The sequence below is a fragment of the Melozone crissalis genome, unplaced genomic scaffold, assembly GCF_028551555.1.
Source record: "Melozone crissalis strain CALT ecotype California unplaced genomic scaffold, PUWL_Pcris_2 ptg000088l_1, whole genome shotgun sequence".
NCBI lineage: Eukaryota > Metazoa > Chordata > Aves > Passeriformes > Passerellidae > Melozone > Melozone crissalis.
Genome location: NW_026535865.1, coordinates 2,792,550 through 2,811,860, shown reverse-complemented (window position 1 = coordinate 2,811,860; position 19,311 = coordinate 2,792,550). Strand labels below are relative to the sequence as shown.

The following is a 19,311-nucleotide window of genomic DNA, read 5'->3' as shown; positions in this document are numbered from 1 at the left end:
GGGAGAGAGGAAGAGGACGGCTGGGCTCTGTGGGATCAGGGAAGGAGGAGGAGAAAGGCCAAGATGTGGGATGAGGCTGGGCTCTGTGGGATCAGGAGGAAGGGGAGGGCCGGGCTGTGGCATCCGAGAGGAAGAGGACGGCTGGGCTGTGGGATCAGGGAGGAAGAGGAGGGCTGGGCTGTGGGATCAGGCTGGGCTCTGTAGGATCAGGCCGCGCTCTGTGGGATCAGGGAGGGAGGAAGAGGAGGGCCGGGCTCTGTGGGATCAGCCTGCCGTCACTTCCTCTGGCGCAGGCCTGGGGGAGGCCGGACATGAGGGCGGACGTGTGGCCGGACATGGGGCCGGTCATGGGGTCAGACATGGGGCCGGACATGGGGCGGACATTCCCGCCCTGTTCCTCCCTCTCCCGGCTGAACCTTCTTGGGGCAGCCCCGGGTGGGGCTCAGCCCACAGCCCTGCCCGGCTGTGCCATTGCCCCAGAGGGTCTCAGCTGCCACCCCGAGCGTCCCTCAGGGATGACACCCCACACGCTGCCCCCGAGCAGCGCCAGGAGAGGCAGTGCTTGCTCTGAGGGCTTTGCCTGAGGGATCCTCTGAGCTGTTCTTGTGGCGAGCCAGGCACGGCAGCGCCGTCCTGCTCCTATTTTGAGAGATCCCGAGCCACAGCAGAGCCTGGAAATGCCAAAACTGCAGCCTGGCAGAGCTGGTTGGTGTATTCAGCATTTTCTGGAGGGTTCATGGTGGGAGGAACGGGGCTGCCTCTGTTCTGTGCCTGCCCACGTCACAGCTTTTGTCACACAGCCACAGTGAGTGAAATAAAACCCCCAAACTCAAAATGTGAGTCAGCTTTGCTGAGTCTGCTTATTTATGAACAACAGAATTATGAACAACGACTCTGTTCATACCGGGGAGCAGTTTTAGAGTCCTTGGATGCTAACAAGCAGCTAAGAGCCCGTCCTTGCTGCAGAGTGCCCCCACTGAAGGGGCTGTGGGATCCAGCCCCTGACACTGGCACAGACCGGGGTTTTCTGAGTAAACGTTCATTCTGTGCCAGCATCGATGGGAAAACTTCACGGTTTGGAAGTTTTTGTGAAGTTTTGAGGTTGCTGAGAAAACTTCATGGTTTGGAAGTTTTTGTGAAGTTATAGGAAAACTTCAGGTGCCCAAGTTGGGCACAGTCTCTGGAGGTGGGATGGGAGGTGGGATGCTCCTTTCCTCCAGATCAGATCCTCTGCACATAATTCCCAGGGAAAAGCCCTTCCTTGCCGTGCAGGTGGCCTTTCCACCAGCCAGAGGCATCTGGGGAGGGAGAACACAAACAGTCAGCTGTGCTGCCAGCAGGGCAGGGAGAGGAGGCGGGCAGGGCAGGAGCCTGGTACCTTCCATCAGGATGTCAATGACATCTCCCACGTTGAAGCTGAGTTCATCCACGTCCTGCCCGATGTACTGGTAGAGCGCCCGGCAGCGCGGCCCCTCCGCCCTGGGCTGCGGCTTGGGGCGCCGGCCCGGGGGCGGCCGCTGGCCCACGCTGCGGCGGCGCTGCACCCTGCGGGCAGGAGGGATGGGGTTTGCACCGGCAGGGCACCGGGAGGGCATGTGCTGCTGCCCTCTGCACCCACACACCCATGGGATGGCATGTGCTGCTGCCCCCTGCCCACCCTGCACCCACACACCCATGGGATGGCATGTGCTGCTGCCCCCTGCACCCCCTGCACCCACACACCCATGGGATGGCATGTGCTGCTGCCCTCTGCACCCACACACCCATGGGATGGCATGTGCTGCTGCCCCCTGCACCCCCTGCACCCACACACCCATGGGATGGCATGTGCTGCTGCCCTCTGCACCCACACACCCATGGGATGGCATGTGCTGCTGCCCCCTGCCCACCCTGCACCCACACACCCATGGGATGCTCTGTGCCTGCAGGTGGGCACTTCCAGTTTAGGAACTGGGGGAACTGGGGCAGGATGAGCTGCCCATCCTGTGCCCACACATGGGGTGCTCTGTGCCTGCAGTGGGTGGTCCCAGTTCAAGCACTGAGGGAATTGGGGCAGGATGAGCTGCCCGCTCTGCTGTCCTCACACCCATGGGATGCTCTGTGCTTGCAGGTGGGTTCTCTGGGAACTGGGAACTGGGGAAACTGGGGCAGGATGAGCTGCACCCTCCTGTCCATCCTGAGGTGCTCTGTGCCTCCAGATGGATTCTCCCAGTTCAGGGACTGGGGGAACTGGGGTAGGATGAGCTGCCCACCCTGCTGTCTCCCACCCCTGGGATGCTCAGTGCCTGCTCTCCCAGTGCAGGGACTGGGAGGACTGGGATGCACAATAGCCTGGGAGATGTGTCCTGCCAGCAAAGCCAGGACACATCCCCTGTGTCCGAGGATGCATCTTGTCCCCTCCTCAGAGGGAAAAGCACCTCCCAGTGGTGATGGCAGTGGGAGAGGAGGATGGGACAGGGACAGGGACATGGGACAGGACCTACCCAGCCACGCCCTGGTCGGGCACGTTGAGGAAGTCCATGTTGTGCTCGGATGGCGGCCGTGCCTTGGGCTGGTGGCCGGCGCTGCGGGCGGGAAGCGCCGCGGCCGGGGGGCCCCGCGTCTGCTTCTGGGGCATCTTGTAGGTGTCCCTCTGTGCCCGGCCATCCCCGCGGGGGATCTGGGGACCCCCGTTCCTGCAGGCTCCTGTAACAGCGCATCCCAATAGGGTGCATTACAGGGGAGTCATGCACAGCCTGCACCCCCTGTTTCCCCCACCCTGTACCCCCTGCTCACCTCTGGGTGCTGATGGGGCACTTCTGGAAGGTGCAGGACACCTGCTGCCACCTCTGCCCTGTGCTGCTCCCTTCCTTGTGGGCTCTGGGGGGACACAAGCCCCCCGTTAGATGACAGTCCTCAGAGCCAGCTGTAGGGGCTGTCACCCCATTTGTACCCTGTTCCCCAAAGCTCCCATCACCAGAGCAGAAATGGGGGAGACACAAACTCCACAGAGAACACCCAGCTCACCCCAATGCTCCCAGGCCTCCAGTTGTTCCCTGTGACCCCAGCGCTCCTGTGTGCCCCCTGTGCCACCCCCCAGTGCCCTGGCACTCACTGGCATTCCTGGGGAGCCCATCCCCGATGGTGACCGTAAGGGTTTTGCCTCCAGCTTTGAGGGCGGCCACGTCGCCCTGTCCTCTGACGAAGGTGACGTTGCGGGTGCCACCGCCGCCCCAGCCCTCCTTCTTCACCCGAAACTGTAGTCTAGGGACGAGAGAAGCCATGAGGCTGCGGTGACAGGACCCTGTCCTGCTTTGTCACCTCTCCTGGCCTCCATCCTTACGTGTCCTTGAAGGAGAGGGGCAGCTTGGAGCGCGTGAGCTCCTCGAAGCGCTTGCACAGGAGGCTGATCAGCTCCGTCTTGAAGATGGACTCCAAGAAGTTGTCGGCATCGTTCTCATGGAGGATGAAGAAGTCGTCCTGCCTGGTGCTGGGGGAGCAACCAGGGGTGTCAACCCCACCAAGGCCAGCGCCAGCTGGGCTGGGGGGGATTTGGGGACCCCACAGGGCTTGGGTCCACCCCAAGGAAATTTGAAGGGCGATTTGGAAAACTCTCTGGCTTCTGCAAAGCACCCATGGGGAGCCTCCACTCCAGTGGATGAGGGACTGGGGAGCAGCAGGGTGTGGAGAGAGGGGAAGCCCAGCCACAGCGAGAGCCTCTGGTAAGGGACACACCTCAGCGAGACGCCGCTCACCGCCTGCAGCTCCACCTTCTTCTTGAGCACCTCCTTGATCTGCCCCTTCTCAGGCCCCTTCTTCACCTTCTCCCGCCCGATCAGGTAGAAGTACTTGGGCGTGAGAATGAAATCACGCTTGATGGGCTGGGAAAGGGCAGGAGAAAGGGGGTGAGGGGGCTTTGCTGGGGGGGCACAGACACCACACACACACATCCCACCTGAGGGAAGCCACCAGGAGCTGCAGCAGCCTCAGGTGTGTCCCCGCACCTTGAACCTCCGGTCGTATTTGGTGACGGAGTCGGCGAAGTCAACGCGCTCCCGCTTGGCCAGGAACTGCCGCAGCTCCGGCCGCTCCTCCATGCCCAGGTAATCCCCCACGAAGTTCCTGTTGATGCTGTTCCTGCGCCGCTCTTTGAAGTTGTAGAGGATGCTGGCAGCTGGGAGGGACCCCAAAGAGGTGCGGGTCTGAATGGCTCTGTGCTGGTGGCTCAGAGCCCCCCCAAAACGTCACACAGGTCATGGCAGCAAGAAGTGGGGTTTGTTTTATGCCATGGGAGGAATCCCAGCTGCTTGAGCTTGGCTGGCTTTAAAACCCATTAATTGCCTTGAAAAAACCTCATGCTGTGGAAGGGAGGAATGGACCCAGCTGTGTTCTGGGTTTTCCTCCTTGATTTTTCCTGCTTGCTTGGGAGGGTGGGAAAACCCATGATGGGGTCAGCGGCGTGTCCCATCCTTTTGCCATTGTGGGAATCAGCCCCTTCCCACAAACACCAGCTCATCCCAGCTACTCCCCTCCATCCCTGTGCAGGCCATGAAATGCAGAGTGAGACAGCACAAGGCTCCCAGGGCTGGGAATAGGAACAGGAAATCCCTGCTCTCCTTTCAGAGTGGAAAAAGACTCCCAACAACTCACAGGCTGGTTCCTCCATCACCTAATCACGGTTCGTGCCATGATTAGGAGCCAGGCTGCTGCTGTCACAGCTGGGCTGTCCCAGTGAAAAGCACCCTAAAAGGGCTGCTGGGGTGGCACTGTCCCTGTCCTTGCCCAGCCTTACCCTCCTCTCTCATCTGCTCGTATTTGCGGATGGCCACGTGCCGGCGCCAGGCCTTCTGGATCACCCTGGCGAAGCTGTCAAATTTCCTCTCCCGCATCTCCTCAAGCAGGAAGAGCTGCAAGGGACAAGCAGTGCTGAGCCAGGACACCCCAAAAACCCCTCCCAATGACACCCAGTGCCCCCCAGGAGTCAGGGCCACGCACCGACTCGGGGTTCTTGACGAACACCTTGCTCCTGCCCATCTGGTACTGGTCTGGGTCCATGTTGACCGAGCGCAGGAGGTGCTGCACCCCTTGGCGCTCGTCCCCGCGCCACGACGGCCACGTCTCAGGGGTGAGGATGGCATAGCTGTGGGGACAGAGCAGGCTCACAGAATCCCACAATAGTTCGGGTTGGAAGGGATCTTAAAGCCCATCCAGCGTTGCCATGGCAGGGACACCTTCCACTGTCCTGGGGTGCTTCAAGCCCTGTCCAACCTGGCCTTGGGCACTGCCCTGCTCTGGACACCTTGTGCCAGGCCCTTCCCACCCTCCCAGGGAACAAATTCCCTCCCAATATCCCATCCATCCCTGCCCTCTGGCAGTGGGAAGCCATTCCCTGTGTCTTATCCCTCCATGCCTTGTCCCAAATCCCTCTGCTGCTCCTTTTAGTCCTTGCAAGGGGCTCAAGCCTTCTCTTCTCCAGGTTGAGCACCCCCAACTCTCTTCACCTGAAAAGCTGTGCCAGGGCCTCCCACACCCTCCTCTCCTCCTGAGGATGTTCTGTGGGCTCTGCCAGCCCCGTGCCAGTGGCCACTCACCGTTGCAGGAACTTGTGGAAGAGGCGGCGGTAGGCAAACCCTGCCCGGCGCACCCGGATGTTCTCCTTCAGCCCCAGGTACTCGACCTGGTGCTTCACCCTGTGCACCAGGGAGGGACAACGTGGGATGATGACAGGTTAGGAGGGCACCTAAAGGAGCACCTAAAGAGGACAATGTGTCCTCACTTGTGCTCCCTGAGTTAGTGGACAGCTCAGAGGAACCAGCCCAGGGCTGCATTGTTTGGAGGAAAGCTGGTCCTGGCCACATCTCCATGGCTGGGTCCCCTTCCCTGGGCTCTGTGGGCTCCCTGTTACCTGCTCTCCTCCCAGTCCCGGGGTTTCTTGGTCTCGTTGGGTTTGATGCAGCGGATGTAGTGTGGGGTGCACTTCATGAGCGTGTTCACCAGGTCGTTGGCCTGTTTCTGGTGCAAGGATCGACCTCTGTAGCATCAAAGGGGGTGGTGGGAGCACTGCCCCTGCCACCTCCCCAGAGGCAGCTGCTGCTCTGCAGCCCAAGGGACACACCTTGATTTTGGAGCCTGCCGTGGTCGGCCGTCCCTTTTTGTCAGAATCAAGTTTTTCTGGGAAAAGCATCCGGATGAAACCGCTGGAAGGGAGGGGACAGTCCCCAGGTGAGAGCTGCCAGCATGGCCTGGGCTGAGGCCAGCTGGGAAATCCTGTACTGTGTGGCTGAGTGCCTCCTCCCTGACCACCCCCAGGAGCAGGAGCAGGAGCAGGAGCAGGAGCAGGAGCAGGAGCAGGAGCAGAGCTGGTGGATGATCCCGCTCTGCCCAACCCTGCATCCCTGGGATGCCCACGGGGCCATGCAGGACTGAGCACCCCAACCCACAAAGGCAGGACCAGCCTTTCAGATCCGCATGTTGAGGACTGCCCTGTTCCCCAGCCCTTTTGGGGTGCCCCAGCACTGCCAGACTCACTATTCACTGCTCTGCATGAGCTCGATCAGGTCAGTGAAAAGCACGTCCCGGTTGCGCTCGCAGAAGCCGTTCACATCGTAGGACACCTGGGGACAGGAGGGGACCTCAGCTGCGGCTGTGGGGTGCAGGGTGGGGGCTTTGGGGTGCCCTACCCACCTTGCCAGCATAGTGGTGGATGACAAAGCCTGAGCTCCAGCTGTTGAAGTGCTCGTGGGTGCCCACGGCCGCCTGCAGCTTCTGCAGCAAGGTCTGGTCGGCGCCCTCGCCCGTGGCGTGCATGGTGGCACACACGTCATCCAGGACACTCATGATCCCAGGAGGGTTCTGTGACAAGGAAAGGGAAGCCATGGGTGTGGCAGGGCCCAGTCCTGCACCTGGTCACAGCTGCTTCATGCTGAGCCAGGTGCCCATGGGTGCTGGAAGTGTCCAAGGCCAGGTTGGACAGGGGTTGGAGCACCCTGGGATGGTGGGACAAGATGATCTTTAAGGTTTCTGCTAACCCAAACCAGTGTGGGGTTCTCTGCTGCTTGGCACCTCAACAACCCACGCAGCCCCTGTCCCTGGGTGCCTCTGCTCCCCAAAAAGCCTCCCCTGCAGAGGGGACCCCACTCACCAGCTTGTTCTCTATCAGGTCACACACCACCTTGTTGTTGAAGTACTGGATCTGCGTCCACTTGATCCCCTCCTGCACATATTCCTCCTGGGGAAGCACAGGGAGGGCTGGGTGGGCCCTGAGCCCCTGGGATGTGCTCCAAACCCCCTGCTCCAGCTGTGGTGCTGGGGAGGAGAGGGGTGCAGGAATTGGGGTGCTGGCACAGCCCCACAGCCCCCAGCCCAGCCCCTTGTACCTGCTCTGCCTTCAGCGTCAGCTCGATGAAGATCTGCTGCAGCTTCTCGTTCACAAAGTTAATGCAGAATTGCTCAAAGCCATTTTTCTGCATGAAAGATGGAAGAGAAAATGGTGCTGAGTTGTCCTTTGCTCACAGAATCACAGAATTACAGAATCACAGAGAATCAGAATCACAGAATAATGAGGTTGGAAGAGACCTCTAAGATCATCGAGTCCAACCTCTGCCCTAACACCTCAACTATAACACCAAATGCCATGTCCAGTCTTTTTTAAAACACATCCAGAGATGGTGATTCCATCTCCCTGGGAAGAGCATTCCAGTACTTCATTATTCTTTTGGTGAAAATTTTTTTCCTAATATCCAACCTGCACCTTCCCTGATGTAGCTGGAGGCTGTGTCCTCTGGTTCTGTCAGTGCTGCCTGGTGGAAGAGACCAACCCCACCTGTCTGCAACCTCCCTTCAGGAAGGTGTAGAGAGCAATAAGGTCACCTCTAAACCTCCTCTTCTCCAGGCTAAACCCCAGATCCTTCAGCTCCTCTGCCTCATTGTGGGGAAGCCAACCAGCAGTTCTTGGGGGCCACTCTAGGGACCTTTTTTGGGGCCACCTGACCCAGGTGCTGTCCCTGCTGTGGGAGCAGGGCAGGACATTCCCAGCCACACACACCTGGAATATCTCAAATCCATAGATGTCCAGCACCCCGACGCTGTACTCCTCGTATGGCTTCTGCATGGCCCGGTTGATGGACTGCGGGGACAGAGGGGACAAACTGGCTGCAGGGCGGTGGGATTGGCCATCTCCTGGGGCAGGGGGTGACCATCCCCTCTGAGGCCCACACACCTCCACCAGGAAGTCAAAGACACGGGCGTAGAGCCCCTTGGCCAGCGCGTCGCGGGTGTAGGCCGCCTGCTCCACGTTGAGGGTGACGGTGATGGACTCGGAGCGGCCGCCCCACTTGCTGTCCATTTTCCTGCTGGTGACCTTCTCGTTGAGGCGCTCCTGGTCGACCCCCAGCAGGTAGGCAGGGAAGGCCAGGGCTGGGCAGAGTGGGGCTGGTCAGGGCTGTGTTGTCCCCACCTGGCTCTGGCCATGGTCAAAACCCTTGGCCCCATCCAAGTGTCAAGGACAGCAATGGGACAGTGACAGGGGACATGGGTCCTTTCTCTCCCAAAGTGACACCTGGCATCTGTCCCTTGGCCAATCAAGCTCTGGCTGAGCCATTTACTTGCTGCCTCAAGTAAAGTTCATAGTGAGTTGCAAGCTCATGGATGTGCATTAGTTATGTACCGGAGCCTTAGGCAGGGCCCTGTTGGTTAGGGCGTACAGCTGTTAACTATAATACCATGGGATCAAAGCCCATCTGTCTAGTAAATTGGAAGGTCCTAGCTTAATTAAAGCACCTGAACTGCATTTAGGGGATGCAGGGTGATGGCCTGAGGACTTTAGCAGAAACTAAGAGGGTTTAACTCTTGTTTAAGGCTTTGAAGGCCTTCGGTTTAGGTAATCCTAAATTTCTTAGATAATGGGGAGATAGGACGAGGATGACGGACATGGTGGATAAGACAGCAATTATAATGCCTGGTGCTGGTGCTGCTTCCCTCCTCTGCCAGGGGATTTGTGACACAGCCAGCTTGCCATTCATTTCCAGGCTCCCCCCACTTGTCCCCTGTGGCTACTCACAGTCAGCGTTCTCCACCCGGGCGTAGTTGCCCTCCTCCCTGAAGCTGATGTTGCCCAGGTGCAGGATCCCTGCCACGATCTGCAGCACCAGCTGCTGGTCCTCGCCACGGATGCCGATGACCTGCATGGCATTCTGGGGGTGCACAGACACCCTTTGAGCCCCCACCCGGCCCCAGAGCTTTTGGGGACTCCCCTCCCTCCCAGACACTCACCATGGTCTCATGGAAGTCGCTGCGGTCGTCTGTGCCCTCCACCTGGTAGGTGTCTGTCTGGTTCAGGTAGAAGTAATAATCCGGGCTCATGATGCCCAAATTCTGCCTCTGCTCTTGGGATGCTCCTTGGATGAGCTGGGAGGGGACAGGGGGCTGTGGTCAGCCAGCTCCTGGTCCCCCCTGCAGCCTGGTGGCTCCAGGCCACCCCCATACTGTTGCCATGATATTTTCTGAAAAATCCCTTTGCCAGGATTTTTCTCCTGAGAAGCTGAGAGGCCTCAGAAAGGAAATGTAAACAATGATTATCTGCTGCTGTGGAATGCAACAGGTGCATCTTTGATTGGTCTCGTGTGGTTGTTTGTAATTAATGGCCAATCACAATCCAGCTGCCTCTGACTCTCTGGTCAGTCACAAGATCTTATTATCATTCTATTCCTTTTTATTCCTTGCTAGCCTTCTGATGAAATCCTTTAGTCTGTTCTTTAGTGTAGTTTTAATATATCATTATTATATTAATGATATATTATATTATATTATATTATATTATATTATATTATATTATATATATTTAATATATTTCCTTTTAATATAATATATATAATAAAATAATGAATCAGCCTTCTGACACATGGAGTCAAGATTCTCATCTCTTCCCTCGTCCTGGGACCCCTGTGAACACCACCACATTTTGTGACCCCGAATGAAGAAAAATTTCACATTTGGTGACCCCGACTGAAGAAAAATTCCACCCCATACCTGGTAGTAGATGTGGAAGTTCCTCTCGCACTCGTTCTGGCTCACCACGCGCGACTTCTCCAGCAGGAAATTGGAGATCTTGCCCCCGTCGGGTTCTCCGCCCCGGCTGAACTGGATCTCAAAGTATTTTCCCTGCTCCAGCACAGATCCTGCTCAGAGCTATGGCCCTGCCTCAGGGGTTCCTCATTCCCCCCAAGCCCTTCCCCACCACACCAGGAGCTTTGTGGGGTGTGCAATCCCTGGCTGAAGGCTTCATGGTTTATGTGGACACCTCATTGCCCAAAGGGAGGTTGGAGCTCAGTGGGGTCGCTCTCTTCTCCCAGGTAACAGGAAACAGGGCCAGAGATGGCCTCACATTGCCCCAGGGGAGGTTTAGATTGGATATGAGGAAAAATTCCTCCACTGAAAGGGTGGTCAGGCACTGGAACAGGCTGTGCTGGAGTCACCATCCCCGGAGGGATTGAAAAGCTGGATGTGGCACTTGGGGACACTTGGGGTAGTTTTGGGGGAATGGCTGGAGTTGATCTAAAGGTCAGCTTTGAACCCAGCTGGTTCAGTGGTTCTGCTGCAGCGCTGCCCCCTGCACCTGCCCTGGTGCCGCAGACATCTTTTATGAAAAATCCTTTCCTTAGGATTTTTCCTCCTGAGAAGCTGAGAGGCCTCAGGAACAAAATGTAAACATTGATTATCTGCTGCTGTGGAATGCAACAGGTGCATCTGGGATTGGTCTGATGTGGTTGTTTCTGATTAATGGCCAATCACAGTCAGCTGGCTCAGACACAGAGTCCGGGACAGAGCCTTTTGTATCATTCCTTCCTATTCTATTCTTAGCTAGCCTTCTGATGAAATACTTTCTTCTTTTAGTATAGTTTTAATATAATATATATCATAAAATAATAAATCAAGCCTTCTGAAACATGGAGTCAGGTCCTGATCTCTTCCCTCATCCTCAGACCCCTGTGAGCACCGTCACACCCTGGCACTTACGAAGCGGCTGGAATTGTTGTTCCGGACAGTTTTGGCATTTCCAAAGGCTTCCAGCAGTGGGTTGGACTGCAGGATGATGTCCTTCACGTGCTGGGGACACAGGAGGGCAGGGCTCAGCGCTGCTGTGTCCCACTCCAGGCCCGGGGACACACCTGAGCCTTTGCGCGTCCTCAGCCCTGCAGTGGCTGCTCCGTGTGCCACCAGCAGCCCCATCAGGGGGATGTTGGGGACCAGCGTGGTGGGGATCAGTTGGGGGTGAAATGATGAGTGGCAGGGGGGACAACAGACCCACCTGGACTTTCTCCCCACCGCCAGACACTTTGGAGATGTAGCCCATGATGTATTTTGCTGCCACCGTTTTCCCAGCTCCGCTTTCTCCGCTGTGCAAAGGGCAAAGCAGAGATGTGAGACAGCCCCACCAGAGCCACCCATCCCTTGGGGAGGCTTTGGGGTGGGTCCTGGAGCAGGACCAGAGCATGACAGTGAGTTTTGGGGACTGTGCCACCCCCAGAGTGGGTCTGTGGGGGATCTGGGATGGTGGTCTCCCACCACAGCTCTGCCCAGGGGGATCAGTGTGAGCAGAGCGTGGCTCGGTGAGGAGATGTTGAATTTGTAGTCACCGGGTTTAGAAGTGGAGGAGGGGGGACTTGGGAGCCTCAGAGGGAAGTCTCCGGCCTTGCCCCACATCCTGACCATTTCCCTTGCAACACTGCCCTGCAGAGCTGCATTGCACAAGGCTCTGGGGCTCTGTCCCTGCCTGGGACACCCTTGGTCACAGCCTTGCTGGTGCTTGTGGCCCTCCAGACACCCCAGAGCCTAGGAGCCAACACTCCAACTGGGCAACCCCGGGCTGGGGAGAAGGGCTGGTGGGGACAGGTGTCCCAAAGGGCAGTGACAGCCCGGCTGTGGCCCAGTGTCCCCAGTACCTGATGATGACACACTGGTTCTCGCCGTCGATCAGCATGTTCCGGTACATGTTGTCAGTCAGGGCGTAGATGTGGGGGGGATTTTCATACTGGGCCTAAGCAGGGGACAGGGACAGCAGGGCTGAGCACAGGGAAGCCCCCAGCTCCCCTCCCCAAATCACCTTCACTGCCCACAGGGGAACCAGCCCCTTCACACTGACCCTAAACAAGGGACAAGGACAGCAGTGCTGGGCACAGAGCAACCCCCAAATCCCCAAATCCCCAAATCCCCCTCACTCTGCCCATGTGGGAACCAGACCCTTCACAGTGACCCTAAACAAGGGACAAGGGACAAGGGACAAGGACAGCAGTGCTGGGCACAGAGCTGCCCAAAAGCCCCTTACTCTGCCCATGTGGGGATCAGCCTCTTAATACTGACCCTAAAAAAGGGACAAGGGACAAAGACAGCAGAGCTGGGCTCAGAGCTCCCCAAATCCCCAAATCCCTCTCACTCTGCCCGTGTGGGAATCAGCCCCTTCACACTGACCCTAAACAAGGAACAAGGGACAAGGACAGCAGTGCTGGGCACAGAGCAGCCCCCAAATCCCCAAATCCACAAATCCTCCTCGCTCTGCCCATGTGGGGATCAACCTCTTCCCACAAACGCCAACTCATCAGCAACGAGTCTGGTGATTTTTAACCCCCCCTCCTCCTTGGGAAGTGCTGGGGCAGAGCCACTCCAGCTGCATTTTACCATTTTTGGGTTTCTTTCTGTGCATTTCTGAGCTGAATTCCCCAGGATTTGCTGCAGGGAGCACTGACCCCTGCAGGGGCTGTGCAGGATGGGGACCCTCAGGGGTGTTTGCACACATTTAACCCCCGCTTGCCCGCGGCGCAGCCTCACCGCGCCCTGGTACAGCTCGATCTCGCGGTCGGTGAAATACGGCATCTGCTTGAAGGGGTTCACGGAGATCAGCACGGGCCCGATGTAGGTCTGGGCAGCAGGTCAAGGGCTGTGTGTCTGTCCCTTCCTGTGTGCCCCCTTCCCAGTGCCCAGTCCCACCCTGGGGGCAGGAAGGTGGGTATAGGGTCGTATGGAAGGTGGTTATGGGGTCCCCTGGCATGTCCAGGGGTGGCACAAGGTTGGCATTGCCAGCCTGGCACAGGCAGAGCTGCCCTGCTGCCCTGACTTGGGGCACTCCCTCAGCCCCTGCAGTGTGATGGGTGCGGGAGCATCCCCTCAGCTCCCTGCTCTGGCTGAGGATTGGCTCTAAAACCTCTCCAGCATCCCTGGAATTCACCCTCTGCTCATGCTCCATCTGCAGCTTTTCCAGCAAAAATCCAATGCAAAATCCATCCTGATTTTACATCCAGGGAAACCGAGGCACAAAGAGGAGAGGAATCCCAGCTCCTGCCCTTCCTTGCCCACCCTGCTGCCTTTCCTGCAGCATCCCCAAGTCACTGAGTGCATGGAAAAACAGGGAATTGCAGCAGGATGGGCTAGGTGAGGAGATGGAGGATGGGGATGGAGCAGATGGGGCTATCCAAGCCTTTGATACCCCATTTGTGTCCCAAACAAGGGGACAGTGGCCAGAGGCAGGAAGAAGGAGCTTTTCTGGGAAATGCAGAAGCTTGGGATGTTGAGTCATGGCTGGACAGAGCCCTGCGTGCGGCAGCGCAGCAAAAAGGGAAGGGAGAGGCTGCGTGGGGTATTTTTCCCCTTCAAAAGAACAAAATCAAAACCCCAAAAAAAGCCAACCCCACATGCATGCAAAGCCCCAGGGCTGCGGGGGGAGTCACAGGGCTGAGTCACAGCTGGGACAGCATGGCCTTGTAAGGACAGGGCCACGTCCCCACATCAGGGGAAATGCAGCGGTGTGGGCACAGCCTCAGCCCTGCTGCCACCCCTGTGCGCCCTGTGTGCCCTGTGTGCCCCTCAGGGCTCTGCTCCAAAGGAAGGAGCACAGTGGGTCCTGTGAAGGAAAGGGGTTTGGTTGTTGTGTCTGTGCTGAGCACAGCTCAGCTTGGGAACTGTGACATTCCCACAGATCTGTCCCCACAGGGCAGGGACATGCTGTCCCATGTGCTGACAAAGCCTTGGAGCCCGTCCCTGCCGCTCCCTGTGCCTGTCCCCGCTGCCTGGGCAAGGATACAAAGATGAAATCGTCCATGAAACGCTTCTTGAGGTTCTCCACGATGGCCTCCTCGGAGATCTTGGACAGCAGCACCATGTCGTCCACGCCGCTCTGCTTGACATTGTGGCTCTGCCAGTGGAAGCGCTCCTTGCTGCCCTGAGGGGACAACGGGGACACCGCGGCTGTGCCGGGGCCACCAGGGCCGCCCGAGCTGCCACGGCCCTGCCTGGCTCAGCCCTCAGCCCAAACCGGGGTTTGGCAAAGCAGAGCCCAAAATTCAGAGCACTGGGGCTTGTCCCAACACCCTGGAGCCCTCCTCACCTTGAGGAGCAGACAGGATGTGCAAAGGGAAGAGTTTGGCAAAGCAGATCCCAAAATTCAGAGCAAGGAGCAGACAGGACCTGCCCCAGCCCCCTGCTCCTCACCAAGATGGAGAAGGACTTCGTTGGTGCACAGACTGATTGTGAGACACAGCAATGCAGGGGAAAGGGGGTGGTGGCATCCTCTGCATCGCCACATCCTCCTGGCACCCTGTGTTCCCCTTTGTTGTGCCCAAGGAGATGCCAGCAGCCTCTGCCCAGCTGTGCCCAGTTCTGTGCCCAGCCCTGTCACAGACATCTTTTATGGAAAATCCTTTCCTTAGGATTTTTCCTGCTGAGAAGCTGGGAGGCCTCAGGAACAAAATGTAAACATTGATTATCTGCTGCTGTGGCATGCAACAGGTGCATCTGTGATTGGTCTCGTGTGGTTGTTTCTAATTAATGGCCAATCGCAGTCCAGCTGTCCAGACTGTCTCAGTCAGACACAAGCCTTTGTTATTCATTCCTTCTTTTTCTATCCTTAGCTAACCTTCTGATGAAACACTTTCTTCTATTCTTTTAGTATAGTTTTAATGTAATATATGTAATAAAATAATAAATCAAGCCTTCTGAAACATGGAATCAGATCCTCATCTCTTCCCTCATCCTCAGACCCCTGTGAACACGGTCACACCAGCTCTGTCCCCAGCTCTGTCCCCAGGGACTGGGCTGTGATTTCAGCCTCGTGGGGTGAACAAGGGAGCTGAGAGAGAGGAATTCATCCTGCATGAACCCCCCCGAGGCTCCCCTTGCCCTGGATGTCCCCACAGACAGGCTTGGCACAGCTGTGGTGGCCGTGTGGGGACAGGGACGGGGCCGAGGCCCCTCCTTCCCCACCCCCGCGGTTCCTCTTTCACCCCCAGGCTCCTGTCACCGATTTCACTTCTCCCCCATCAGCCCTGGCCTCTTGCTCATTCCATTTCCCTTTTCTTCTCTTCTTCCCCTTTTGCTTCATTGCCCTGCAGGCTCTCAAGGTTTCAGGGCCCTGCATCCATCCCCACACCTTTGCAGGCTCCTCGTGGCCTCTGATTGTCACCAGGTGTCCCCCTGGGGTGTCTGTCACTGGGCTCTGCAGCCCCAAACATTCCCTGTGCCCCCTCTCCAAACCCCAAAAGCCCATATAGCTGCTGAAGGGGCTTTTTGGCGCTGTCACACCACCTATTTTGGGGTCAGCTCCGGGGGCTCAGAGCATCCAGGGCTGCCTGAAATCACCCAGAGAGCTTCTCCTCTTCCTTTTCAAGGCGTTTTTCTTGCCTTCATGCTAATATCCCCTAGGAAATCCAGCTGGAAAAGCACAGGCAGGCTCAGCCATCCTCTCCAGGTCACTGTGGTGTCACCCAGGGAGCTGCCAGGGATTTGGGGGTTAATATTTGGGATCACTCAGGGGGTTCAGGGCTGCTCTTTCAGCCTGAACTCACTCAGGGAGCTTCTCCTCTTCCTTTTCAAGGCCTTTTTCTTGCCTTCATGCTAATATCCCCTTAGGAAATCCAGCTGGAAAAGTGCAGGCAGCCTCTGCAGCTCACTGTGGTGTCACCCAGGGAGTTGCGAGGGACAGCAGGAGCTGCCCAGCAGCCTGAAATCACCCAGGGAGCTTCTCCTCTTCCTTTTCAAGACCTTCTTCTTGCCTTCATGCTAATATCCCCTAGGAAATCCAGCTGGAAAAGCACAGGCAGGCTTAGCCATCCTCTGCAGGTCACTGTGGTGTCACCCAGGGAGCTGCCAGGGATTTGGGGGTTAATATTTGGGATCACTCAGGGGGCTCAGAGCATCCAGGGCTGTCTGAAATCACCCAGGGAGCTTCTCCTCTTCCTTTTCAAGGCCTTTTTCTTGCCTTCATGCTAATATCCCCTAGGAAATCCAGCTGGAAAAGCACAGGCAGGCTCAGCCATCCTCTCCAGGTCACTGTGGTGTCACCCAGGGAGCTGCCAGGGATTTGGGGGTTAATATTTGGGATCACTCAGGGGGCTCAGAGCATCCAGGGCTGTCTGAAATCACCCAGGGAGCTTCTCCTCTTCCTTTTCAAGGCCTTTTTCTTGCCTTCATGCTAATATCCCCTAGGAAATCCAGCTGGAAAAGCACAGGCAGGCTCAGCCATCCTCTCCAGGTCACTGTGGTGTCACCCAGGGAGCTGCCAGGGACACCAGGAGCTGCCCAGCTTCACCCCAAACCCTGAGTTTCAGCAGGAGAAGGGTGGCAAGAGCCCAAATCCTTCAGTGCCCTGTCCCCAGCACCCCAAAGCTGCTGCCACAGCACCCCGGGCTGCTGCTTGAGGCCAAATTAAGTCAAAATGAGAATTTCCTTCCTGAGAGGTCAGAGGTTTTGAGCTGACACCTAAAGATTCTCTCAGAGATGCTCAGAGGTGTCAGTGGTGAGGGTGTCTTCACCTCCTCTTCCTCTGGGGCTTTCCTGGCTCTGCTGGGGCACCTGGTGCAGCCCAGCTGGGGGGAAAGCACCAGCTCAGAGCTGGTAAATGAAGGGTTTGTCATGATCTGCAGAGCTCTGGGTGCTCCTGCTTTCCCTGAGCCTCTCGTGGGGTTTGCAGGGCCAGGGCTCACTAAAAAATCAGGGTGAAGGGGAATTAGGATCCCTTAAAGCCCTGGTGTTGCTCCAGCTCGGTGCCATGGGACAGAGGTGACATCTGCAGCTGCAGGTGACATCCTTGTGGGAGTGGGAGCACAAATAAATTTGCTTCCAGAGGTTTGAGGCAGCAGTTTCTCCATCCCCTGCTCTGTCCATTCCTCTCTGCCCCAGAGAAGGACACTTGCCCCAAACCATTGCACCCTCCAGCCAAGCAGGGAGATTTGTCCCCTCTCCACCTTCCAGGTGCCCTTTGCAGCCCCTGTGCTCAAGGGACTTTGCTCCAAAGGGGACAAGTGACACACGAGGAGCCCCTCAGTGCTCCAAAGGAGGCAAATGACACATGAGGAGCCCCTCAGTGCTCCAAAGGGCACAGGTGGCACAAGAAGAGCCCCTCAGTGCTCCAAAGGGGACAAGTGACACATAAGGAGCCCCTCAGTGCTCCAAAGGGCACAGGTGACATGTGAGGAGCCCCTCAGTGCTCCAAAGGTGACACATGAGGAGCCCCCCAGTGCTCCAAAGGGCACAGGTGACACACGAGGAGCCCCTCAGCACCCCCAGCTGTGGCACGGGCACTGTCCCCACCACACCCCTCTGTCAGGATGCTCCTGGCACTCAGACAGGATCTCTGGGCAGGGAGGGGAGCAGCCCTTGGTGTGGCAGCTTTGAAAGCCTCATGTTTGCTTCAAATTGTGGGTTAAACCACAAAAAGAACATTGCAGATCGAGCTGATGAGGAGCTGATGCAGCCCAAGGTGGCACCTTTTGAGTCAAGACAGACCAAGCCCAGAAAGCATCAAAACCTCCAAAACCAACCACAGAGCTGAATAGAGCAACAAGTTTGTCACACAGTTGTCACAGGGCTGGGGTGGGATGGGGCTGGTGGGGGTCAGGCTGTGGCTGCAGGGCCCTTTGGTCCTCCAGGAAGCCACAGATGGCGGAGGAGGGGACAGTGTGTGTATCCTTGGGGAGCATCTGAGCAGCCTCGCAGAGGTGGCAGCCACAAGTGTGGGTGGCAGAGAGAAGGTTCAGTTTCAGCCTGGCCACTGTCCCCTCCCTGTCTGGGTGGAAATAGCTGGGACACATCAGCCCAGGGATGCAGGAAGCAGAGCTGAGAGCTGTGGCTGCTCCTCACCCCCAGTCTGAGCATCTTCCCAATTCTGAGCCCTTTCGCCTTCCTCTTCTGCCTCCACAGCAACTTCCACCAGTGGCTGCTGCCCTCCCTGCACCCCTGAGCCTTGACCATGGCACCAGCACCCAGAGGGTCCCTGTTAGCCTGGGGGGTGTGGCTGCCACCCCCACCCCACCCTCTGCCCACCAGTGGGGACACAAATTCACCCCGTGGGTACCACAGCAGTGACAGCAATGCCCAGATCCCTGTGTGGCAGCACAGCCCCATCCCCTGCTGCTCCCCACCCTGTCCTGGGGGTCACCAGCCCCCTGCATCCCACCCATGGCCTCCCCCAGCCCTGTCCCCAAGCTGGGCAGCGCTGTCCCCTCTCCTGCAGGGACACGGGGCAGCCCCAGGGTGTGGGGAGGGGAGGGCTGGGGTGGCAGCAGTGGGAGGTGACACCCTGAGGGACCCAAGGGGAGCAGAGTGGCACTCACCATGATGTCCCTGTGTCCCTCCCCAGGCAGGGGCTCAATGTCCTGTCACCGACAGCCCGGGGCCATCCCGGAGCACTTGGATTTTGTCTTTCTGATGTGACAAAGATTATGACGAGTTCTGTTTCCCTCCCACTTCCTCATTTTGCACCATTCGGTCGTGGGGGTGGGGAGGACAACGGCAGCTTTGCTACCAGGGACTTGGGGGGGCCTACCCAGAGTGTCCCCACCTCTGCTGGTGAGGGACAGGATGCAGGACAGAGCCCAGCAGGGATGCTCAGAGCCTCGGTGACATCTCCCAGCACTCTGCAGTGACAGCTGGATGTCACCTGGCCGTCAGTGCTGGGAGGTGGTTTTAGGAATGAGATGCTTTTGGTTGCATATTATTTGTTGTTGTATTTTGGGTTTTTTTTCCCCCCCTCCACTTGAGGTGCAGAGAAGAGTGAGGTTACTACAGGAAACTGAGGCCTGAGACAGCTCCTGGCCACCCTGTCCCCTGCAGAGTTACCCTGCAGAGGATGGTTTGGGTTAAAATGAACCTCAGAGCCCATCCAGTGCCCCCCCTGCCATGGCAGGGACACCTCCCACTGTCCCAGGCCGCTCCCAGCCCTGTCCAGCCTGGCCTTGGGCACTGCCAGGGATCCAGGGGCAGCCACAGCTGCTCTGGGAATTCCATTCCAGGGATGGATTCCACAATTCCTGATTCCCAGTCTCCCATCCAGCCCTGCCCTGTGGCAGT

General features: G+C 57.6%; 1 protein-coding gene across 1 annotated transcript; it reads right to left on the bottom strand.

Annotated features, from left to right (window-relative positions):
* Positions 1-1,160: 1,160 nt before the first annotated feature.
* On the bottom strand, positions 1,161-18,661 carry MYO1F (myosin IF). The gene is made up of 28 exons (XM_054291173.1): positions 18,576-18,661; positions 14,051-14,188; positions 12,802-12,891; positions 11,919-12,013; positions 11,285-11,372; positions 10,993-11,082; positions 10,006-10,137; positions 9,250-9,384; positions 9,038-9,170; positions 8,198-8,394; positions 8,024-8,104; positions 7,356-7,442; positions 7,121-7,207; positions 6,664-6,831; positions 6,508-6,593; positions 6,095-6,176; positions 5,885-5,991; positions 5,571-5,669; positions 4,975-5,119; positions 4,772-4,886; positions 3,984-4,153; positions 3,715-3,860; positions 3,323-3,469; positions 3,095-3,243; positions 2,776-2,859; positions 2,484-2,685; positions 1,379-1,545; positions 1,161-1,298 (listed from the first exon to the last, which is right to left on the bottom strand). The coding sequence occupies exons 1-28, from the start codon at positions 18,576-18,578 to the stop codon at positions 1,222-1,224; spliced, it is 3,300 nt and encodes a 1,099-aa protein (XP_054147148.1). The 5' UTR covers positions 18,579-18,661; the 3' UTR covers positions 1,161-1,221.
* Positions 18,662-19,311: the final 650 nt, after the last annotated feature.